At 38.9% G+C, this 25,730-nt stretch overlaps 1 protein-coding gene across 2 annotated transcripts in view; it reads left to right on the top strand.

Moving 5' to 3' along the window:
• The window catches only part of STX8 (syntaxin 8), a 268,672-nt gene that overhangs the window by 168,292 nt on the left and 74,650 nt on the right, over window positions 1–25,730 (top strand). The window contains exons 7-8 of one of the 2 annotated variants that reach the window (XM_063112418.1): window positions 424–525; window positions 10,522–10,730. In XM_063112418.1, the coding sequence (XP_062968488.1) occupies window positions 424–525; window positions 10,522–10,526 (107 nt within the window). In that variant the 3' untranslated portion in view covers window positions 10,527–10,730. Of the gene's footprint in view, window positions 1–423; window positions 526–10,521; window positions 10,731–25,730 lie in introns of those variants that run through there. The other variant, XM_063112417.1, reaches the window with a different exon arrangement.

The following is a 25,730-nucleotide window of genomic DNA, read 5'->3' as shown; positions in this document are numbered from 1 at the left end:
CCTTAGTTTTATTCATCTCTTGATTGGCTGGATTTCATCATCAAGTAGTTTTCTCAAGAAGGACCTAGGTTGTCCCTGAAGTCTTCTGAACCTAATCTGTCACCTTTATACTTGATGACAACTTGGCTGGGCTTAAATTCGTTGGGTTATACTTTCTTTCCCTGAACTTGACATTTTTCTTCTGTCTCCTGGAACTGTGTTAAGCCAGTTGTTTTTCTTTACCACTAGTTTTTAAAAAATATTTCATTTTTTGCCTTTTTGAATCAGAATTGCAGCTTTCAAAGAATATACTTGTGTTCTGTACCTTTTCATCACTGCTCTTGAGAGAATTATTACTAGGAAGAACTATTGCAGCTATGAGACTGTGATGCGAACCAGGGTATTTTGGGAGTAGTAATCATAAATCTTTGCTTTCCTTTCTAGAGATAATTGATGACCTTGCCAACCTGGTGGAGAACACAGATGAAAAACTTCTCACTGAAACCAGGCGGGTGAACCTGGTGGATAGAAAGTCAACTTCTTGTGGTAAGAGAGAGCTTTCGTTACTGCCTGACTCCTCTAATTGCTTGCGGATTTACTCTGCTTTGAGTCTCCCGTATTTGTCTAATTACTGGGGGGATTTGGTTGCTCTTCTAATATAAGCAGTGCCATTTGATGAAGCATTGAAATTGCTAAAAGATGCTTAAATCTTGTTAAAATGAAATGAATTGTTTGGGGTTCAGAGAGCATATCATTCATCGTTAATTTTTTTTTTTAAATTAAAAAAAGAAACCTTTCTGTGTGTTTCCAGAGATTAGTGGTTTGGGTAATTGTAAATTGTATAACGTTATGCAGGTTGTTGGTGGTAGATCTTGTGGCCTTTAAAGGCAATCTCTCTTGCCTTTTTTTTAAACCACAAGCTTAGTTGTTAAACATTGAGCTGTAGAGCAGTTAAGAGTCCAGGTTCTGAAGTCTGATCAAGTTCAAATGCTATATTTAGTGATGTTATTTTTATCAAGTCACTTTACCTCTTGATTCGTTATATGTAAAATGTGGACTCATTTGCCAAGAGAAGAATCATTTGGAGTACTTGCTTAAAATACTGATTCTCAGGCCCTCCCTTAGAGATTCTGATGGAATAGTTCTAGGGTTGAGCTCAAGAGTGTTCATTATTTAACAAGTATGACAAGCATTTCTGACACAGGTGCTTGTTACTCAGCAGAAATTCTGATGCAAATTTTTGCAAGGTTTAAGTTACGTGTGGCCTGTGCACAGTGCCTTGCCCAAAGGTAAGTGATGATCAATGGTGGTGACGGTCATAGTCATCACAGTGATTGTTACGTGGTGTTTTATCTCACAAAGGTGCACTAAGGTTAAATAGCTCATTTCTTTATTAAAAATAGAGATGCAACAGCAGTAAAAAGAAACAAACCCAAAAAACAACTAGTGATAGAAGCACACGTTTAGCTTAACTTTTAGCCTTTTTAGTAAGAAAAATATAATGATTCCCCTGATCTACTCAGTTTTAGAGCCTTTGTGCAAGGGTCCCCTGAGCTGTGCAACTTGAGAAGCATGACCTTACTTGCATGGGTTTGATGGTGAAAAGAGAGGTCTTGGTTAACAGGGTGAAAGGGTCAGGCAGATGTGGGTTCTGGATACTTAGAGGAAGTGGAACCCAGTGGGGCCTACTTATGTCCCTTTATTACCACCCCCAGTAGTTCTCACCAATCAGATGCCAACCCACTCTCTGCTTCTGTTCCTATAGGCATGTGGTGCTTTGTGCTTCCTGCCAGAAGCAAAACCCCCTCAATTTTACTGTACCAACCTTCTCATGTAATTTCTGGAGCATAGTTGTTAAGAGTGTGGGCTCTGTAGCCAAGACTTGCATCCAACCTCCACCACTCACCAGCTCTGTGACCTCAGGAGAGCCCAAACTCCCCTTTGCCTCAGCTTTCCTATTTTTGAAATGGGAATCCTATTGGTATATACCTCAGAGGATTGTTGTAAGGATTAAATGAGTTCTATATATACCCCTTAGAAAGATGTTTGGTATATTGTATGCAGTGAGCAAGTATTAGCTACTATCATTGTATGTCTAAAGTAGGAAGAGTCTTCACAATTAATTGACAGCTCTCCTGAGGTCTTTTATTATGTTCCAAGCAGTCATGTTCCTAGTCATTTGGAATTAATATAGCTAGAGACATGTTGGTATGTTTTTTGTATTTGCAGCATGGTGGCCCTCAGCACATATCATTCATGAAGTCGTAATGAATACAGAATATTTCTTCTATTGTTGCCAATTTTTTTTTGTTCGTTTTTGGTTTTTTTTGGTGGCTGACCCATGCGGGGATCCAAACCCTTGATCTTGGTGTTACAACACCATGCTCTAACCAAATGAGCTAAGCGGCCAGCCCGACAATTTTTTATTTTATGGTATTACCTAGTGTTTACTATTTACACCCAGATGTGTTCATAAAATATTCTGAGCTGGACTCTTATGTGTTTAATTATTTTTTTAAAATGGAGAAATTTAGAGACTCCCAGCATTACTAAAATACCTGTTTTTAAAATGTTTATCTGGGGCCGAGCCCGTGGCGCCCTCGGTAGAGTGCTGCGCTGGGAGCGCGGCGACGCTCCCGCCGCGGGTTCGGATCCTATATAGGGGTGACTGGTGCACTCACTGGCTGAGTGCCGGTCACGAAAAAACGACAAAAAAAATAAAAATAAAAATAAATAAAATGTTTATCTGTATGTTAAAATAAGTTAACTATAAATTTACCTCATGCCCCATTTGTATTTGATTATATGTGTATATATTGTGTGTAACAGAATTATATGCAGTGGTTCAGAAAGGAGAAGTGCAGGCATACAGCAATATTAAATAGATACTGAAAAAAAATTGTTTATTATTTTAATGGAAATACTTTAGAGAGAATTCTTTCTCTTATCCCTTCCATTTTTCCATTTTAATATTTACTTAACAGTTCCATCAGTATTGGAGATCAGCAATCAAATAACTATGCTTACGTCATTTCTAATGCCTGATACCTTTGAAGGAAAAGTTTTTGCATTTTTATTTTTTAAAGGGAAATTTGCAATTATATGCATTTGACATACAGTGCTAGTTTTTGCATATTGATGAAGTTTCAGTATGTAGTCTCTAAAGTTGTAGGAAGGTCAGATTTACATTTAAGACACTCAGCAATTTCCTTCTAAGTCTTTTAACTGATCAATATTAAGTCTGTGCACACAAAGCATATTGTGGAATTTACTGAGTAGCAGCCCTTGGCAAAATTAGCCTGACCTGCTTTTAAAAATGTTTTATTGTGGTAAAATAAATATAACATAAAATTTACCATTTTAACTATTTTATTTATTTCTAAAAACCAGCTTTATTGAGATATAATTTACATACAATAAAATGTACTCATTTTTAAGCTTACGGGTTGATGAGTTTTGACAACCATATTAACTGTTTTTAAATGTACATTTCAGTGACGTTAGGTACATTTTCATTGTTGTGCAACCATCACTACCAGCCATCTCCAGAACTTTTTTAACATCCCAAACTGAAAGTTATCCTAAGCAATAACTCCCTATTCCTCCCTCCCCCCACCCCTGGTAACCTCTTTTCTACTTTCCATCTCTGTCAAATTTGAGTATTCTAGGTACCTCATATAAGAGGGATCATACAATATTTGTCCTCTGTATCTGGCTTATTTCACTTAACGTCTTCAAGTTTTATCCATGTTGTAGCATGTGACAGATTTCATTTCACTTTAAGGCTCAGTAATATTCCATTGTACATACATGCCACGTTTTGTTTATCCTTTATTGTCAGTGGATGCTTGGGTTGTTTCCACCTTTTGGCTATTGTGAATAATGCTGCCAATGATTATTAGTGTACAGATATCTGTTCAAGTCCTGATGTTTTTTGTGCATAAATCCAGAAGCTGAATTGTTGAATAAAATGGTAATTCAATGTTTAGGTTTTTGAGGAACTGCCATAGTACTAGCCTGACTTTGTTTTGCTTCCAGCCTCTAAACTCTTAGGTACTTTGCAGTATTTTCCTTTTTTCTGTGTTTTATTTTTTAATCTGGTAACACCTATTTGCAGGTAGAAGTCAAGCATTTCTGTAGCCTGAGAGGGGCAGATAAGTGGGATAGAAATTAAAGCCCCAGGCACACCTCAGTTAGAAAGTATAACAGAAGACCCTTCTCACATTAAACTGAGACCCCCAAAGAGCTACATCCTCAGAGTAAAAGTGAATCAGAACTAAACTTGCCCTTGGGGATTGTGGAAAAGGCATCCTTGGCACTGAGCAGAATAGGAGAAAAAAAAGAAAGGAAAAAATGTGTATACAGTTCTTCGTGAGTTGTGTCACAGAAAGGCCTTCCTGTGAATTTGCACCCTGGGACTACATACTCAGGGTGGGCTGGGAAACCTCACACCTTGAATTTGGTTTGAGGCAGACTCACTTGTTATGGCTACAGGTACCTGGCAAAAACACATGAAATACCTCTCTGAAGGAAAGCATATTCATCCTACATATCGAGGAATCAACCAGAAATAAATTTCTAAGGGCAATGAACAGCACACAGTCAAATATAACCTAGCATACATGGAAACAGCACTACATGGGCAAGGACCAGCAATAGACCGTGGAAGCCATCCTCCACAGACTTGCAATATAGGATTATCAGACCAATTTATTAGGATTATAAAACCAATTATGCTTTTTAAATTAAAAAAAAAAATGACAAGCTTGAAAGCATCTTGAGAGAATAGGAAACTATAAACAGTAACATAGAAAATGTGAAGAGACCGAATAGAACTTTTAAAAAAAAAAAGAAACTGACATTCAAAATTCAATGGACATATTTGGTACCAGAAGAAGAGAAAATCAACTCGAGGACAATTCAGAAAGAAAACAAACCATATTCCCTTTCCATAAATGTTAGCATTTAAAAGAGGCTACCCAAATGCCATGGAAGTTAAATTATGACCTTAAGAAGAAAGGCATTTGAGGGGCAGGGGATTGGTCTAAGAGCCTCAAGACAGCAAAGAGTTAATCACCTGCTCTTCTCAAATGCAAGGCCAGGTTGATTATTTTATATTAAACATATACACAAACATATAAGTACATGAAACTACTGACAAGGTGTGTTTAAACTATTGGGGGGTGGGTGGGAATGGAGCAGTTCACTCAAGTGTGACTTGATTACCGTTCACATGGCGCTCTATTACTGTTTAACTCAGAGGACTTGAGTGAGGTGTGGATAGCAGCCGGCACATCATCGGTTTACTCAAAGAAGTGCAAAAATAGGTTATGAACCGTGAAATGGCCTTTTGTTTCCTACCCTCCACATATCTTCCGTGATGGTCTGCTATATCAGTCATAGATGCTTGAGCAGTGAGGGAATTTCTAGTTATAAATACAGACTGAATTGTAAGGGGGCCACACAGGAGAAGGGCCTGATGATGAATTTGTTTGTTCAGTTGTTAACAAAGGATTCAAGTACCTCTTTGTAAACCTTTCACTCGGGAGCCTGGGCTTTAAAAATTTTACTGAGATCTTTGTGTGGTTTTTCCTCCCTTTTCTCTCCCCAACTCCACGCCGATGATAGCATCAAGCAGAAAGCAACATTTTTTTTTTTTTCCTAGCTTCTAAATGCAAATTAGACTGATATTTTCCTCTGGTACCTCTGTGTATTTTCAGATCTGTTACTTGTATTAAGGACATTTACATAAAAGTGGGATCTTTGTAATTGCAGTTTAAATATTCAGTGTGCCTGGTCCTCATTAGAATTCAAAATAGAGCCTTGTCTGAGTCTGATGGAGGGAGTCAATTGTGAAAGCCCAGACTAAGAATTCTGAATGACTCGGGTTGAGGGACAGTCTTGCTTCTCAGCATATGGACTATTACGTAATGTTGTCTAAGCAAATTTATTGTGATTTTAACAGCGTTTCAGTGATGTGATTAGAAAATCAGCCCAATCGACATTGCATTAATGCTCTTTCAACCTGGAACCATTGGATTTGTCATCAGAATGATGACAAAAAATGATCAGCTGATTAGTCTTCAGCTCATCAGAATGTTGTCATCTTATGGTGGTGGAGCAGTACAGTGGTTAAGAGTAGTACGGTACAGCATGGGTGTGGTGCGTGACAGACCTGGTCACAATTTGGACTCTGTCACTTACAGCCTGGGTGACTTGGAGAGCTGTTTTTCCTTTCTAAGTCTCAGTTTCCTTCTCTGTAGATTGACGAGAGCAATTACCGTACCTGTGTTTATTCTGTGGACTAAATGAGAACAAGTCAGGTGGCATGGTGACTGGTACTAGTGAGTCCTCTGTGAACGCCAGCTGTGTTAAAGTGTGCATTTAAATTTGTCACTGAAAGCCTCCTTGATAGATAAGGCTCAGAAGCTCTTTCTTCTTTTTGAAGCCAACATAGAAGGGCCTTTAAGGAAAATAGTTATGACTTGAGTAAATTATGTAGAGATATTTTGGAGCTATGAAGTTAGCATTCTCATTTGATTTGAAATGGAGCTGATCTTTTAAAAAATAAATTGAAATTTGGAATTTTGTGGCGGAGCCCATTATTGATGATGAAATGAGTAGATGCCACCTCCAGTGCGTGTGCTGATGGTGCTGGTGTTGCCCTACTTTTGTATAGCCCTAAACGTGCTTTTCCTCATATTAGCTCTTTTGAACTTTATAAAATGTAGCTAGCTAAGAAAATTCTCAGTTGTCTAGTTTATTTAACAGACATTGGAGCTACTTTGTCTCTCAAAGAATTGTTTTTAAAACCTTACTACGGGGCTGGCTGGTTAGCTCAGTCAGAGTGCAGCCTTGTAACACTAAGGTTAGGGGTTCGAATCCCTGCCCTGGCCAGCCGATTAAAAAAACAAAACAAGGGCCGGCCCCGTGGCGCACTCGGGAGAGTGCGGCGCTTGGGAGTGCAGCGGCGCTCCCACTGCCGGTTCGGATCCTATATAGGAGTGGCCGGTGTGCTCACTGGCTGAGCGCAGTGCAGACGACACCAAGCCAAGGGTTGGATCCCCGTACCGGTCACAAAAAGACAAACAACAACAACAGCAACAACAACAGCAACAACAAATAAATAAATAAATAAATAAGTAAAACCCTACCACAAACATAAGCAATTAATTTGGAGCAAAGAAATAATTATGCAGATTCTTTTATTTATCTTATTGTTTATGAGGAATGTTTCTTCTTGGCTATTGTTTTCTTATTTTTTCTTCTTTCCCTTATCATTGTTTGTTGAGGTAAGCTAGTTAAATTTCTCAGCTCCCTTTTTTTTTTTTTACATACATGTGTGACTTTCTCTATATCCCCTGTGTCATTCTTAACTCAGTCATGATGAAGAAATGTCCTGTCCTCCACCAGTGCATATGAAGGAGTGCAGGAAATGCCACCCCAATATATGATGCTTAGGAATGCTGATTACTTTGAACCGAGAGCTCTTGGGGAACAGCAGGTGCAGGCAGAGGCTTTCTATGAGCTCCCCATATCTGCCTGAAGATGGATCTTCTGAAAGGAACTCAGTTGTCGTGAATCTCCCTGCCCCCCACTGCCCCCCTTATCAACAAGGAGCCTTACCAACAAGGGAAGTTGACATTATGACCAGTCTATTACCTATTCTGCTGAGGGCTGCTCTGAGACAACTCCTGGGAGACTTTTATCTGCATAACAGGACAACCTTTATTTGCCATACATTTCCTGCTCTCACCCTTCCATAACCTGTGTCACCGCTACCCCCCAGAAGTCCCCAAGCCCCTATTCCTTTTTGTAGCTCAGGATGCTATATAAACTTCCATTATCTGACCCTTCTTGGAGTCTTGTATTTTATGGGACTCTCATGTATACCTAAGTAGTTAAATATGGTTTTTCTCCTGTTAATGTCATATGTCAATTTAATTTTATAGCCCAGCCAGGGAACCTAGAAGGATGGAAGGAAGCCATTTTTCCCTCCCCTACACATGTCTGCCTTCAGTGCCATCTTGTCCTCAAGCTTTCCTACTCACTCATTCTCTTCTGTGCCAGCACAGTTACTGGACATCATCTGTGTGCCAGGTACTGGGCTAGGAACTGCAGCTAAAAGATAGGTAGGACTCAGAGGTGCAGGAGAGGGACACATGGTGTAGATCACTCATGACTGCAGATAGAAAAGGATCTAAGTCAGTTTGGGGCTCCGAGGCTTCCAAGAGGCTGCAACACAGGAGCAGAGGTCTGAAGAGCAAGCGGAAGAAGCTGCTTCTGAGCCTGGTAAAGTAAAAGACCAAACCAAATCAAGCTGGGTGTACATACTATGATCCTATTTAAAGAAGGAAGGAAAAGAATGAGGGGGAGAGAGATCTATATAAGCAATGTTTGTTAGAGCCTGAAGGGAGTTGTGGAAGACCAGGAGACGTAGGCAGTGTTGGTGACTTTGGGGTGGGGCATGGAGCTGGGTGACAGGGATCATCAATGTGTTCTTCATATATCTTCAGAATATTTTACAGTGAGCCTGTGTTACTTTTGTAATTTATAAGTTAAGTAAAGGAAAAGTGCTTCCACACTTAATATTTTGGTATTTCTAGTCATTTTTATCTGCAAGTAGTATTTTTATAAGATTATGATAATACTGTATTTTTAAACCCTTCTATTTTTTTAATGTTTTGGTGTGGGCGTGAGGGTGTGTGTGTGAGAGAGAGAGAGATATTAGTACCATTTAGTCAAGTAAATATATGATCGTTTACTTATATACTCCTGTTTGGGAGCCTTTTATTTATCTCCACATTTTGCTGTATAAATAATGCTGTATTATATGCATGCAGCTTTTTTCCATATTTAAGATTTTGGTTAGAATACTTCCAGGTGCCAGAATCAGAGACTGGTTCTGGCTGTGTTATAACCATGGGACCCTGATTGGAAGGTTATTTGAGGCCCAGAGAAGTGGCAGCTGGAGGGCCAGGGAACAGAGCAGCCGTCGCTGGACAAGAAGAGCCTGGTCCGGATGCTGAGGCTGGAGTTGCTGAGTGACGCCGCTGCTTCCAACCAGCTCTGTCCCTCTTGGTCAGAGGAGGGAATGCTGACCTGGCAGACTTGGCTGCCCGAGTGAGCAGAGGAAGAATCTGGCAACTTGGTCATCTGAGTGGGGAGTAATGTGCTGCCTTCTATCGGGGCAGCATGTGATGGGAGCTCCATCAAATTGGAAACGGAGCTTGGATCTGGACAGCCAGGAAAAAAGCAAAGCAAACATGTTGTCCATTACAGTTGTGTTTCCCAGGTCAATTTATTTAGACCCAGGGTGTGAGCAGTGTGAAGCCTTTTGATATGTATTGCCAAATTATTTTCCAATAATGCATAGAAACCATCCCCCATCCCAAACTTATCAGTGACAGATTCTTGCTAAAATCCAGTGCCTCTCTTCAGTCCTCATTCTCCTTGAATAATTTGTGGTATTGAGACGGTTCTGTCCGGCAGAAATAGCTCTTCTTCCTTGATTCCTGTGACCCAGCATTGTTCCAAGATTTATCCTACCACTCCAGTTGCTTACTCTCTCCCTTCCTTTGTCCTGTTATCACTTATCGAATGTCAGGCACTGAGGATAACATGTCAAAGAAGTTCTGGTCCCCAGCCTCATGGGGCGCTCAGTCTAATGGGAAGGTGGCAATCTCAGGGCAGCATGATAAAGGATTCACTAGAGGTGCACGGAACACTGGGGGAGCAACCTATTTGGGGCAACTCGAGCTCTTTTTAGAAAGTTGAATAGAAATGTAACACAGGCAGGTAGGAGAAAATAGCATTTCAGGCAGAGGGAAATACAGATTTGAAGAAGGCACTGACAACCCTGGGTTTCTCAAACGAGAACTAGGTCTGTCTGGCAGAGATCAAGGATGCCTCCCCGAGAGGTGTAGAAAATGAAACTAGACAGGCCGGGACCAGATCATGGAGCAGCAATGGTGCTAATTTAGTTTTCCATTGCCTCTTCCACTCTCTATTGAGGACAATGCAGTCCTGCACAGCTTAATGACAGGGATACGTTCTGTTGTGCAAACATCACAGAGTGTGCTTACGCAAACCTAGGTGGTATAGCATTACTGTGCACCTAGGCTATATGGTATAGCCATTGTAATCTTATGGAAATAATTGTCAAATAATGCATAGAAACCACCCCTCACCCCAAACTTATTAGTGACAGATTCTTACTAAAACTCCAGTGGGACCACTGTTTAATACACGGTCTATAGTTGAAATGTCATCATGTGGCACATGACTGTACTTAGGGCCCTGCTCTTTTTTTCCTCGACCCTTTTTCTTCAAGCCACTTCATCTTCTTTCTTGGATGCCTTCATGGGCAACTAACAGATCTGCATCTCAGACCCAGACTTCGCCCGAATCCCAAGGTCTTTGTCACCTGCCCAGCAGTTTCTCTTCGTGCCCGCAGCACCTTCCTAATGCATAGTGACTCTTAGTGGACTCCTTATCTTTATCCCAAATAAGCTTCCTCTTCCATGCTTCCTGTTTTTTCAGGCTGAAAAATTCTTTCATCCCTTCATGTGCCTTCAGGGACCAGACAGGAGACCTTCATGAATGACGTGGGCAACTGTGATTATCTCCAGTGGCAAGCTACACAGTAAACAGCAGATTTCTACCAAGTGGGAATGTAAGCGGAGAATTGCCAGATCATCTGTTTGTTTATTTTTTTAAGAGAAGCCTAAAATCTGGATCTTTAAGTGAAATCTCCCAATATCTTAGAGTTGACAATAGGCTCACATTTTAAGAAATACTGTGTGGGCCAAATAAAACATGTTGCACTGTACTGCTTTGGGGTCTCTCTTTCACATCCATCGAGTCAGCATCTAGGCCTGTTTGTTCTAACTCTGAACTCTCTCTTCTCTCTTTCTTACTTTCTGCTCTACCCGCTCTACTTCTGGATCTTTGCCATATTTATGTAGCCATTAAAAATAATACTGAAGTCTATTTATTGGTACAGAAAAATGTGTATGATTGGAACTTTGGTCATATTGATATAAACTGTGGCCCCATCTTGGGGTTTTAGTATATTCATGTAGCAAACATCTACTCAGCTATCACTATTACAAAGATAGATAAGATGGATCCCTCTCCTTAAGGTGCTTTTGCTTTTTAAACATGACTTTTTCAATCAATTTTAAACTATTTCTCCCCCCCAGATGTATCTGGAATATTTTAGAAAAATGACTTTTCTCTATCAGAGATAATAGATACTAAGTAGTGAAACTGTATAGTGAAGGATTCTTAGACCTGTAATCCAAGAGCATGCTGTGGCACTCCAATGAATCTATTGGTATTGCTCGATATTCATGTCAGGAGCTAAAACAATGCAACTCACAGACCTGCCCTTCTCTTGGAACCCTTAAATACTCACTCCATCCTGTGCCCAGTGGTTGCTCATGAAGTTTGTATAATGCACTTGATTAGTGTTTGTGGTCAGAATGTCTTATATATATATGTGACCATACCGTTGTTGTATGCTTTGATTTTGAGTTCCTACTGTGGAAAAGCCTGTTTTTCTGCTAACAGCATTTATTTGGGGAGAAGGAATCAGAGCAGTAAGTTCAAATGTTGATGCTTCAGCTTGATCCAGGCAAAATAGAGCCTTTGAGAGAAGCACAAAATTGGAAAACCTTTATTTAATAGAAGGTGATTGATAGGGGCTGACAGCCTCAGAGCTATCACCATGACCACCTCAGAGACCCCCTCACTTCTTACAGTCTGTTAGAAGGCTGTGATTTTTGCTGTCGTCAAGGGGTCGGGAATGATCACAAAGTAGAATCATTTTTTGATTATTGTTTTTGCTTGGTGTGGTTTGGAAAGGTGAGGTATGATTTCTAAGAGCAGTTTCTGTTCTTATTGAGTAATAATTACACTGATGGGCCTTGATGATATTATGTGTACGTGTTTGTGCGTGTTTTCTGGTAATGTTTGTCACCAGTTGATTCATCTGCTTTCACCTGCCTTATAGGACCAGCAAATAGTGGCTGGGTTTAGAGAAATTGTCAGTAGTCCTGGGGAAGAGTATGTATTGCATACTCAAAGTATGTTTTATGAATATTACCTATTTATGAGATAAAGAGCACCCCAACAGCTGCTGAGTATATTTTGCTAACCCAGCCTAACCCTTCAGGAGTTCATCATAACACTCAAGTGCTCCTCATTCATATATTGATTTTCTCTTATATTGGTAAATTGAAATGAAATGAATTAGATTCTAGTTGTGATTGAAATTACCCAAGCTGGGTAAGGGGTGGGGAGTAGGGGGAGAGCAGGGTGGAATTATTTTACATCTTTTTATGTGTAAAATCAATGGCTTAGAACCTCAGAACCTCAAAGACCGTCCAGCCTATCCAGCTCTGTCATTTTCTTTCCATATCCCTTTGAAGAGAATTAAATACTCCCCTCTACCTTACACATTCCAGTAAATCGGACATTTTTTTACCTTCATTTTTTTTTTTTTTACAAACATATAATTTTTCTCATCATAACAAAACAAGAAAGATGGAGAAATTTTCTAATGGAAAATAAGGAAAAAGTTTGGTGGGTTTTTAAGTATGTGTTAGGATAGGCAAATAAGGGAATGGCGTTAACTGAGAACTCTACTCCTGTGTTCCGTGTTCAGAAGTAGTTAGTAGGTACGGATTCCTTACGTTTTTCTTTCAGATTGGCATTATAGCACTAGGGTTATTTTTAGTTACATGCTTAAAAATGAGCTGATAGACATTTTTTATTTTTTGAAAAAATTCCCTAAAATTGAAGTTTTGGGCACAGATTTTCATGTCCCTCCTCCATTAAAAATGTAGCTGTAAAATGAATTAAATGGAGGTGTGAGTGGTTTGTAGGGCTATTAAAGTCATAATTATTCACAAGTGGGTTATCTTCTTTATTTATTATCTAGGTGAAATTCAAATATCAGATTACCTTCCTGACTTTCTAGTGTTTGCCACTCTGTTGAGGACGCCTCCTAGCCCTGGCCAGTTACTGGTGTGTGCTCAGAGAATGAGATACAGTTGTATTTTAATATTATCTGTGATACGCAACATTGGGGCTTAGGAGAAACAATGACCATTGTTAAATGAAGTTGAATAGAAGGAAACAGAATTAAAGGAGGAGTTGTAATATTTTTAGAAATTATAGTAATTAATGCTTGTCTGAATTAATTTTTAACTCTGTACAAAGCATCTCTGTTGGCCACATTTGTTGTTCTGTCCATGATTAAATCCCCACTCCTACCGCTGCACAGCATAGAGCATCCTTCACTCATAGTACAAAGCATCTCTGCACACCACAAAGCATCCTTCACTCATAGTGGTACGCATGTGAAAAGCAGCTCAATTGCAAAGCAATGCCTGCAGTCCAGAGGCTCTGCCCTGGAGACTTATTTTTGGTCCTAATGAAGTAAATGCCTACTTCAAATTGCTCATGTTTGAATGAAGTTGCAGGGATTGGGTAGTTTAAGAGAATTTGTGATACTTAGAAAATAAATAGATAATTCTCCTTTACCAACCCCCTTGGAAATGCAGTGTCATAAGCCATGGTATTAGTTTTTAAATAACTTGACTCCAGATGTTGCATTAATGAAGATTTTAATTAGCCCTAGGAATTCATTAATTGGCTCCAATAGAACCTGACCAATGACTGGGTATTTGTTTTTTGGCTCACCTTTCCTTTCTATTTCAGAGCCAGGCAATAATGAGAATTTTTAGTCATTGAACCATTGTTAAATTCCTTAGAATAATTGATTTGGGGTTCATTTTGAAATCGCTGTTGGCTTTCTCTGCCCCTGTGTCTGAACACTAAGGTCAATTTCTTCAGTTTAGCAGCAAATTGATCTTTGGATTGCACTTGGGGTATCGGCTGTCTGTGACATGGGCCTCTTCCCAGGGCAGGCACCATGGTCTCTTGTCATATCTTACTTTCTGCTGCTCTGGAGCTGATGGCTGAGTGCTGGGTGCTCAGTTATTACTCAGTTGGGCACGTGTCTCAGTTGTCCTTGAGAGAGGCACGTGTCTACTGAGTAGCCTCCAAATGTTCTTTGACACTTTGATTTGTACTCAAAAGGGCCCTTGTCTCTCTTTTGGCCCTTAAAGTGGTCATTCCTTTCAAAATGACTTTTGGATTTCTACAGTCTTATTTTTAAAAATAACAAATAATGTCTTTTTTCTTGGAGATATGGCATCTATGATTTTTCATCATTTTGTTGACATTTGTTTAGTATATCTTTTTACCCGGAAGGAAAACTGAACATGGTCATTTTTTTAAATGAATAAATATGGTGGCCATGATGACACAACAATGTGAATGTACTTAATGCTGATGAACTGAACACTTAAAAATGGCTAAGATGGTAAATTTTATGTTACATGTATTTTACCCAATAAAAAAGTTTTTAATTTAAGAAATGAATAAATAGCTGGTGTTTACCACTCCATTAAATTATAATAAAGTTAAAATAATATAATTTCTAAAATTCCCTGGCATCCTCAAAATAATGTGTCCTACTGCTCCATATAAGCATTTTTTACGTGATGTGGTAATAGAATCTGAATTAGGTCTATACAGATTTGACTGAACAAAATAGAAATAGGAACAAAAATGGCCTCAAAAATTAGAGAACATCTCAAAAATAAATGTAAGTGAATTAAGTATTGTTGCTGTATCTTATTCTTGCCATTTCTATTAATGTTAGTAAAGCACAGTTAAGTGATTGATGATATATATACATACATACAAAATGCTGGCAATTATTTTTGAAACCTAAAGTTTTATGCCTAGAATGTTTGGTTTACAGTGGCTTTCATATTCCTGTTATCAGTCTTCTGACATTATACTTTTCATAAAATTTCAGGAACATGTACTCTTTTGGCATATTCTTTGTATTCTTAGATAAATAAGGAATGCCATTTAATCCATCTTGCTACTCTGACTCCCATTTTTTTTTAGTAGATAATCAGTTCTCTAAGAGTTAAGGACATGCTTTTCATTTTGGTTAGGCAACAGGCATATCTTACTGTGACATTGAATCTATTGTTTTATACTTTCTCTTCCTGAGAAAGATTAAACGTCCAGTTCTTCCAAAAACTGATTATCCTCTTTGATATCGAGATTTGCATTTTATTTTCCTGTGTTTCTAATCCTGCTTCTCTTTTACTTATTTATTTATTTATTTTTAAATGTGGTTTGGAACTGCCTCCTGTGGTTTTTCTTCTTACATTATTTCTTAAGCCATGCCATATTTTTGGTGCCATGTGATGATTCCACTCAGTTTAATGATCATAATGTGCTTTAAAATGAAATATTCCTCTGTCCCCTCCACCAATGACATGAATAAATTCTAGACCATAGGCAAATTTTTGAGGAAAGAAGTCCGTTTAGGCTATAAATACTAAATAAACGTATTTCCAAACACTTTGCAAAGTGGAGACTATGACTGTGATATAATTTTATATCTAAAGAAAAAAGGAAAGGAGAACTCTCTGGAAGGAGGTTCTCATCCTCCTGTGACTGCTTCCTCTAACCCTTGCAAGCTGAATGTAACTTGTCTTTAGTAAATTACAGGATTTAGCTATTTGAAGGCATATATGGGTTCTTTGGGGGAAAAAGGGGGAAATAAAATTACTACTGATTATACCAATAGTAACACTCAAATTAAACTCAGTAGTGTTACTATCTAATTTTTCTAAGATGACATCCAAACTATATTTATCTGCAAAGCTCATTTCAAATTAACCTAATCAACAGTCTTTAGCATTGCTGGATACCAGGAAAACTGTTGTTTGTACGTGACAAAGGTAGTAAGAGGCCCTTTGAAGAACTTCTATTTGGGGATTTGGTTCTGTATATCATTTATTTCTGCTCTGATCTTAGTTATTTCTTTCCATCTACTAACTTTGGGATTGGATTGTTCTTGTTTTTCTAGTTCTTTTAGGTATATAGCATTAGGTTGTTTATTTGAAATCTTTCTCTTTTTTTGATGTAAGCATTAATTGCAGTAAATTTCCCTCTTAGTACTGCTTTTGAATATCCCACAGATTTTGATATGATGTGTCTTTGTTTTCACTGGTTTCAGTAAATTTTTTGATTTCCTGTTTAATTTGTTCTTGGACCCAAAGGTCATTCAGGAGGCTGTTGTTTAATTTCATATATTTGTATAGTGTCCTGAGTTTCACTTGTTATTAATTTCTAATTTTAATCTGTTGCAGTCTGAAAAGATGCTTGGGATCATTTCAGTTTTTAAAAATTTGTTGAGACTTGTTTTGTGACCTAACGTGGTCTATCCCACACAGTGTTCCATGTGCTGATAAGAAGGATATATATTCTGTAGTTGTTGGATAAAATGACCTGCCAGGTCTAATTGGGTTAAAATGTAGCTTAAATCTATGTTTCTTTGTGGATTTTTTCCCTGAATGATCTGTCCAGTGCTGACAGAGGGGTGTTCAGGTCTCCCAGTATTATCATATTGGGATCTATCTCTTTCTTTAGGTCTTATAGTGTTTGCTTTATATATCTGGGTGCTCCAGTGTTTGGTGCATATATATTTATGATTGTTATATATTCTTACTAGATAGATCCCTTTGTCATATTCTATTGTGGCCTTCTTGTTCTCTTTTTATGTTTTTTGGTTTAAAGTCTATTTATCCAATATAAAAATAGCTTCTCCTGCTCATTTTTGGTTTCCATTTGCATGGTATATCTTTTTCCATCCATTTACTATTAGTCTGTGTGCATCTTTACAGGTGACATGAGTCTCTTGAAGACAGCGTATAGTTGGCATTAGCTTTTTAATCCAGTCCCTCAGTCTGTGTCTTTTGAGTGGGGAGTTTAATCTATTTACATTTAGGGTTATTGGGATGTATTATCTTACTCCTGCCATTTTTTTGCTCTTTGTTTAGGTATTTTAAATATCTTTCATTCCTTTCTTCCCCTTTTATGGTTTTTCTTCATTGTCTGTTGGTTTTTTGACTTGGTAAGATTTAGGTTATTTTTTTCTTCTTGTTTGCATTTTTTACCAGTGGGTTTTGTCCTTCTTGTGTATTAATGGTAGTGATTATTGTTTTTCAAATTTCAGATGCAGGATTTCTTACAGTGCTGGTTGTGTGGTGATAAACTCCTGCAGTTTATGTTTGTCTGGGAAATACACTATTTCTCCCTCTTATGAAGGACAGCATTCCTGGATATAGTATTCTTGACTAGCAGTTTTTTTTCTTTTAGTATTTTGAACAAGTCATCCCATTTTTTTTCTCACCTGTAGAGTTTCAGTTGAGAAGTATGCTGTTAGTCTGATGGGGGCTCCCTTAAAAGTGACTTGATGCTTTTCTCTTACTTCTTTTGGAATTCTCTCTTTGTCTTTGAGCTTGCCAGTTTGACTATCTTGTGTCTTGGTGAGGATCTTTTTGGATTGAATCTGTTTGGGGATCTTTGAGGTTCCTGGATCTGAAGATCTGTATCTCTCCCTGTACCTGGGAAGTTCCCCATTATTGTTTCACTGAATATATTTTCAATGCCTTTACTTTTCTCCTTTCCTTTGGGAACACCCATGATTCGGATGTTTGTGTGCTTAAGGTAGTCTGTTTGCTCTGTTAGGTTTTCTTCATTTAAAATTTTTTTTTCCTTTTTCTGTCTGCCTGGGTTATTTCATAAAGACCATCCTCAAGATCAGAGATTTTTTTTTCCTGCTCGCTGTAATCTACTGCTTAAACTCTTGGTTGTATTTTTTATTTCATTGAATGAATACTTCAGTTCCCAGGAGTTCTGCTACATTCTTTTTTAAGGTATTAATCTCTTTGTAAATTTCCTCCTTCATATCCTGAGTATTTTTCCTCATTTCATGGTGTTGTCTAACCGAGTCTTCTCTTATCTCTTTGAGTTTCCTAAAGGTTGTTACTCAGAATTTCTTTCCAGTCATTTCAAGAGTTTCCCATCCTGTAGGGTCTGGTACTCAAGAATTACTATATTCCTTTGGCAGGGTCATATTTTCTGGGTTTTTTTTTTTCTTCATATTTCTAGTATCTCTACATTGATTTCTGGTCATCTGGTAGATCGTTGCTACTTCTATTAGTCTGGACTGGTCTTTGAGGAGAATAGACTTCCTCCTCTTTTTCCAGGCCCCTCTACTGACTCTCCTTGTGTCAATGCAGTCAAATATATGGTGGGCAACCTGCACAGTGGTCATGGCTGCTACTGTAGCAACAAGTCATCCTTGCAGTAGTAGAAGCTGTGGTGGTGGCTGTCATGGACCCACCTTTGCAGAAGTGACTCAGGGCTTCCTGGTCACAGTGGTGCTCATTCCCGCCTTCTGTATGAGTTGGGGGATGCTGCCTGGGGTTTTCTCTGCCTGTGCTTCCCCGATTGCAGTGGGAGGTGTGGGTCCTTCCTTCTCTGTTTGGGGATTTGAGGCTCTCTCTTCATTCAACCTTTCTTTCCAGGGCTGATGTGTTTATTTTGAGTGCGGTAACTACCACAGATAGTAATACCTCTCTTCCTCCATATTGATGTTCAAAGTTGGGTTCAGGAGCCTCAGTGCCAGTGAGAGGATGCTGGAAATCATACTAGCCAGGTTTCTCTGAGCCAACAGCCTTGTAGCACTAGCAGCCCCCAAGGGGTTCAGTTTGGTGGGCTCTGGACTGTCACACAGAAGCCAGTCAAAGAGTTCACCCATTTTCAAGTCATGTCTCCAGCTCTCGGGTACTGGGCTCTTCCCTGATTCCCAATACTCTTCCTCTCTCTCTTTTTCTAGCCTTTTTTCTGTCTCTTCTGTTTTCTCTCAGTTTCAGTCTTCCTGTTTTCACTGCTCTTCTCTAGTCAATATCTCAGTCAAGAGCATAGCTTTTAAAGGTGTCACACCCGAGCCACATCCCACCCTCTAAGCCAGCTTCCATGAAACTCTGCCATCCTTTGCTTTGTTTTGTCTGTCCAACCCAGCCACTTTCTCTCCTTGACGTGTCCCAGAGCATGGAACCATCTGGAAGGGTGTTGTAGAATATAACGGAACATAGGAATAGTCCCAAGAAGTGCATTTTAAAAAATGTTATTGTAAAATATCTTTATGGTATACCTTGCAGTTAATTTTTTGTATCTGTTTTCTTGCCATTTCCATTACCCATTTTATTTTATTTATTTTCTTTCATTTTATTTTTTATTGTAAAATAGTTGATTGTACACATCTGTGGGGTACCTGCATGTGATACCTGTGTGCAATATGTATTGCTCAAATCAGGATAACTATTATATTCAGCATTATACAGTGTAATTGTTTTTCATGTCCTTTTACCAATTCTTCCCTTACCCCCTCCCTCCCTTTTTCCCATCTCTGGTAACCTCCGTTCTGTTATCTCCTTTTGAAAGTTTAACGTATTGTAGTGATTATTGTATCTTTCTTTTCTTTTTTAAATTCATTTATTTTTTAGCTCACACTTATATGGGATATTACACAATATTTCTCTTTCTGTGCCTGGCTTATTTCACTTAACATAATTTTCTCCAAGCTCATTCATGCTGCTGCCAATGGCAGTATTTCATTCTTTTTTATGGCAGAGTAGTATTCCATTGTGTATATATACCACATTTTCCTTATCCAGTTGTCTGATGATGGACATTTAAGTTGATTCCAACTCTTGGCTATTGTAAATAGAGCAATAAACACAAGGGTGCAGGTATCCTTCAACATGATGATTTCCATTCCTTTGGCCATTACCCATTTTGAAGTGTGTTGAATACAGTGAGTTAACACCTGAGTGATGTAGTGTGGCTGCTGTTTTGCAAAATTGAAGGTGGAAGCAGCATTCTCCCAGTTCAGTTTCATCTCCTCATTAAAAAGTGTTTTTGTTTTTGGTCATCTTAAAAGTATGTAACCATTTTTCTTATTTTTGTGTCAGCAGAACATTATGGAAAGAAGTCTGACATGCATTTAGCTACTTATTCTGGAAACTGGTAGATATCCTCTTTAATTTAGGACTTCACATTTGAGTAGCTTTGCCATCTTCCTGATGTAACACTTTATCAATGAAACAATTAAAGTAGGTGTGTATTTTTGTAATCTTAACAACAGATGAGGCATTGTGCCATGAGCTCTTTCTGATAGTGAAGACTTCTAGGGGCTTTTAAAAAAAATCCTTCAGAGAGGCTCTATCAATCAGGAGCCAATCACGAAAAAGAGATACTTAATCATACTAGGTATTTCACCCAGAGGAGATTTAATGCAGAGAACTTGTTATTGTACTGTTAGGACTGTGAGAATGAAAAGGGAAGGGAGAAGTAATTCAGAAATTAGTAACTCTGTGAAGTAGCTGCCACCCTTTGGCCTAGGAGAACAAAGTTGCCAAAGTGGTATTACAGAGCCCAGGAGCATGCACACCACCACATTCCTGGGACTGCTGCTCAGCTAGCGCTGGAACCACCTAGGATGGGGCTCCTGGGCTGGTGCAGAGGAAGTCGTGCTGGTTCTGGGACTGCTAAAGAGAGGCTGCCACTGAGGGACAGCTGAGGAAATGGAGACACTTGCAGAGACCCTACTAGAAGCAGATAGGGAAAGAGAGGGAAAAGATCGGTTTCACCCTTCCTCTTGCTTTCTAACTCCTGATAGTGCCTTATATTGGCAGAAGGTAACAGGAGGCTAGCTGGCAAGGCAGCCTGGGAAAGTTAGTTCTGTCAAACCCTGGTATGACAGAACCGAGTAGAGAAGGGCAGGTGAGGGAGGACCTGGGAGACAACATTTGATACCTGGTATATAGGCTCCTTAATTTCAGACCATTGGGATGTTCTATATATAGTTCCTTGAAAATCATCTGAGATGTTTTCCCAGCCCCTGAAGTTTCTTCCAGAATTATTGGGTTTTTTCCTGTTGAACTGGAAAAGATTTATATGTATGCTAAAGGACCATTTGGTTAAAGCCATTCCTAAAGTCATGCCAGGCAATATGAATTTCAGACAACCCAAAATTGCAGACATTGTCTTTAACACAAGAAACAGTACTGTCATATTGAACTACTGGAAGGAATGAGGCCATATCTACTGCTTGGCAGCTGCACCTGTGACCTACGTATTAAGTAATTGTAGATATGAGCAAACATACAATTGGACTAAATGTTTTATAATTAGGATGGGTTACATTCCTCAGTTATTTGTGCAAGAATTATGAGACACGGTCTGTGAAAAAAATGATAAACAGAAAGGACAACTGGTCGCCCCCTACAGTTTCAAAGATTGGAAGGTAAAGTTGAAGAAATAGTCCAGAAAGTAGTACCAAAAGATAAGGGAAGATATAAAAATTAGAGGATCAATTCAAGATTCAAACAATAGGAATGTCACAATGAGAAGACAGGAGCAAGGAAATTGTTAAAGGAAATAATGCAAGAAATTTCTCTAGAACTGAAGGATGGGAGTGACCATACTGAAAGAGTCCACTAGATACTCAGCTTAACAAATGAAAAAGAGACATGTCAAGGCACAACATAAATGAAATTTTAGAACACCCAGGTAAAGAAAAATTCCTACAAGCTTTGCTCAGGGGTGAGGGCAACAGATTATATTCAGAAGATCTGATATCAGAATGGCATCCAGTATCTCAACAAAACACTGGATGGCAGTGGAGTATTGCAGGAAGTTACTAGCAGATGTACTCTCCCTAAATGAGAAAGTAACCCTAGAAAGATGATCTAGGATGCCAGAAATAAAGGAGAGAAGTAAAGAGAACTCCCAGGATGATAGCAGTAGAAGATGTGCTACAAATCAAAATAACAGCTTGGGGGAAAAAGTAGAATGATATGTTTTCCTGCATGAAAAATTGTGCCGAGAGGCTACTGGAGGGTATGAGATTTAGTAGGAGGGAATCCAAGCTATTGAAAAAGTGAGGCAATTATTAACTCCAGGAAAATTAAAAGTAATACAAAAAAAGGAAACATGATTATCGTGTTACTTAAGAGTGAATATGTACATAGCCATAATAATGTAGATGTTAGATATTTAATTTAACCAAAATGGATGATTTATCTGCAAGGTAGATGGGAGAGTGAAGAGGTGGAGTATAAGAGAACTCAATCCTCCTACAAGGAAAGAGGAAGTGACAGTGAATATCTAAAATTGATGGAATTTAGAGATTATGGTGTAGGCATTTCATAAGAGAATGGAAGTAAGTAACAGAAGAAACAGCCAAAATAAGTGAAAAGTGAATGCCTTCAGTGATGGAGGGGAGTTAGAAGGGGTAGGAAATTGCTGATTTTTATTATAAGCCTTTTTAGAATTATTTGACTTTTTAATTTGTGCATTAATCATTTTGATAAAATAATTAATTTTATTTAATGTTGAGATTCTTTAGGTTTGTAGGTTCTGTTATATCTTGAGGAATAAACTTATAAATAGCCAATAAAAATCTGTTAATTAAAAATATAGAGAATTTATTTAGTGAAAAAGAATTCAAGTAACTTTTTGGGGGGTTAGTTAACCTTTTTTTGTTTTTAAATTTTTTTTTGTTGAATCAAAATTGATTATACATATTTTGGGAGTTTGACATTGAGATATGGTGATCAAATCAATATTACTAGCATATATATTGTTACAAATCGTAATTATTCTTTATGCCCCTTGTCCAATCTTTCCCCATCCACCTCTCCTCCCCCCTCCCCCCTCTAATTATCCTAGATTTCTTCTCTCCTTCTAAAAGAATAACAGTTACTCTGTTGATTTGTTGCCTTGATGATCTGTCCAATGCTGAGAGGTGTGATCAGGTCCCCCAATATTATCATAGAGCAAATGCTTCTTGTGTCACTCTGAAATGGGCTTTGTGGAGAGAGATATCCTCTTCTTTATCTCTGCTGGTGACTCCCCTTGTGTCAATGCACTCCAATGGCTGGCAGACCATCTGCATGGTGGTTGTGGCATCTAGCTGCTTTTGTGGCCGCCATGGTTATTGTTGTGGCTGTGGTGGGCCACCCACATGGATGTGATGTTTTTGGCATGCTCCTTGGCACTGGTGGTGTGCCTGGTTGTGGGGTGTGTCCGGTCCTTGGCTGCATGCCTCAGGTCCCTGGGTGGGCCCTGAGGCACTGGTGCAGTGTGCCTGGATGTGGGAGTGGGGTCTGGTCCGCAGCTCCAAGCCTCTGGTTCCCAGGTAGGCCTCAAGGCGCTGGTGGTGTGCCTGGGCTGGAACTAATTTTTTGTCCTTTGCTTACTTCTAAAACAGGGGAACTTCCTGTGGAAACCAGTACTTGAGCTGTGTGGTTGAGCTAAATTGCTGTTTTGCTGCTGTTTCCCTAGGGAAGGCTTTTTGTGCAGCTCAGGGTTTAATAGTTGACCTTATAGGTACTTCCAGCTCTCCAGAGACCTGGTGGATCTGGGTTGTGTAGAAACTCTGATCTGGGCCTGAGTTTTTTCATCAAACTGCATGCACCCCATGCGATTCTGCATTCCTGATCAGTCTCCTCTGAGTGGTCCTGCACTGATTGGGGGCAGATTGGCTGTCCTTGCTGTGTCCCAGTGTTCTCCTAGTGGGCCTGTCTCCCCCACCGCCCATGCTCCAAACAGTTCCCATGGGATGGCTGTGCACTGGTCTCTTGTGATGACTCACTAGCCTCTAAATGGCTCCCTTTTTTCAGTTGTTCTGGCTCCTTGCTCCTGCATGGGTCCATGGGAACCCTATTAGTGGTCTTGTTGTCCTGGGGCCACCAAGACCCTCTTCTCCCCTTCCACCTCCAAGTAACTCAATCTGAAGGGCACATCTGCGGCTTCTGCTGGCTCCTGCTCCAAGCACTCAGCAGCTCCAGGCTTAAAGTGGCTGCGGCCTGAAATGCTCAGAGCAATTTTTTCTTTCTCTCATCGTAGTTTCTCCTGCCTTCATGAACTCCGTAGGTCTCTCCTCCTCTTCCCCTGAGCTCCAGTAACCCCAGTGTGGCTGATGTTACATTTTTATAGTTGTAAATTGGTTGATTTGTGGGAGAGAGTGATGCTGGGGACTGTCTATTCAGCCATCCTGACTGTAACTTCAGGTAACTTTTAAATAGAGTATTTTGTGTATCCTTAGTTGGATATATGAGAATACTTGAATAGTTCATGGAAAAATACAGTTAAAAAATAACACAAATCTTTCCATGAGCTTTTGAAGACCCTTCATATTTAAGGACAATGAACTGCAGAAATCTTAAATTCAACTAAGTAGGTTTGTTGTTCAGGTGGTATTAGTAATTATGATTCTACTTTGTATGTTAGTAGATACATATTGATGCTATTAGGAACCAGGGAGATACAAATAGCTATGGGAAAAGTAAGAACGATCTTCACGGTGTTAGATATGAACTGGAAATATCATTATGGGTTCCTGATTAAAATAAATAAATAAATATCCTACTTTGAACAGTGAAAGAGCCTGGAAACAGTGATACTTCAGTAGTAGTGAGCACAACTAGCACCCAGATTTTGGTTTCTAAATAGTACTCATCACATAAAGGAACTAAGACTCCTTGCAGGAACAACTGATCCCAGATCTGGGCCAGGGACATGTAAGGCACGCCCGGAGCACCTTGTGTCAGAAATCAAGGAAGTGCACACTGCTGTGCACTTCCAGAGAACACAGGAACTCCCACTGGTCAGAGGTGGGGCAATCGGGTCAGTAAAAAGAATAAGGCTGGTAATGGACTGTAAACACTGAGTTTTAAAAATGTGTCCATGAGTTTGAGTATCCCACTGATATTTTTAAAAAAGGGGAGGGGGGCGGTGAGAGTGAGGATGGAAAGAGATTCTTCCCATCAGCAAAGAAATGTAAAAGAATGATAAAATTAGAAAATCACCTTTTGTAAGGTGGTTGAATTATTTCAGGACCATCCATGGATGTCAAAACTATTGGGTGAAAAGATTGTGGGAAGCAGGATATTCACAAAGTATCACCCCCAGATTATTTATTAATTACAAAAGAGGAAAGATACTCGAACAAAGTGATCAAACTTAGCGTCACCAGGAGTGTGATATATGAGTCTCCAATTCGATGCAGTAGGAATTAACATGTTACCTACATATTATGCCAAAAATGTTAATTTTAATTGAGTCAAGACACAGTAAGAATAGTTCAGATTGATGGACAGTCTGCAAGACAAGGAAAATGTCAGTGATGGAAAGAAAAAAGATGGAAGGACTATTATAGATTAAAGAAAACTAAAGAGACATGACAACTAAATGCAATTTGTGATTTTGATTAGATTCTGGATTCTGAAAACACACAGCCAAAAGGACATTATTGGGTAAATGAGGGGGATTTGAATATGGACTGTGTATTAGATAATGATGTATCAATGTTAAAATTCTTGGGTATAACAATAATATGATTTTGTTGGAGAATGCCCTTGTTCTTAAGAGATGCATAACGAAGTTTTTAGAAATTGAAGCAGTTTACTTTCCACAGTTTCAGCAAAATACACACACGTACAGAGAAAATAGAAACGTTAATTATTTAATTATTAAATATAACTAAATTAAATATGTTCATTATTTACCAATCAACATTAGTGTATATAAAGCTATATAGGTGCTTGTTGTACTATTTTTTCTACTTTTCTGTAGGTTTGAAGTCTTTCAATAAATAGTTGGAGAAAAAAAAGGGGAGGAATAGAGAGAGCGAAGTTTTCCATGGGTTAGTGTCTTAGTTCACATTTTAATAAGTTGTCTAAGGAGGGAATGAATACCTGGTGAAATTTCTAGGTGTGCCTCTAATAAACTTTTCT

This window comes from Cynocephalus volans, chromosome 10 (assembly GCF_027409185.1).
Source record: "Cynocephalus volans isolate mCynVol1 chromosome 10, mCynVol1.pri, whole genome shotgun sequence".
NCBI classification, from domain to species: Eukaryota; Metazoa; Chordata; class Mammalia; order Dermoptera; family Cynocephalidae; genus Cynocephalus; species Cynocephalus volans.
This window is presented reverse-complemented; position numbering and strand designations above follow the sequence as displayed.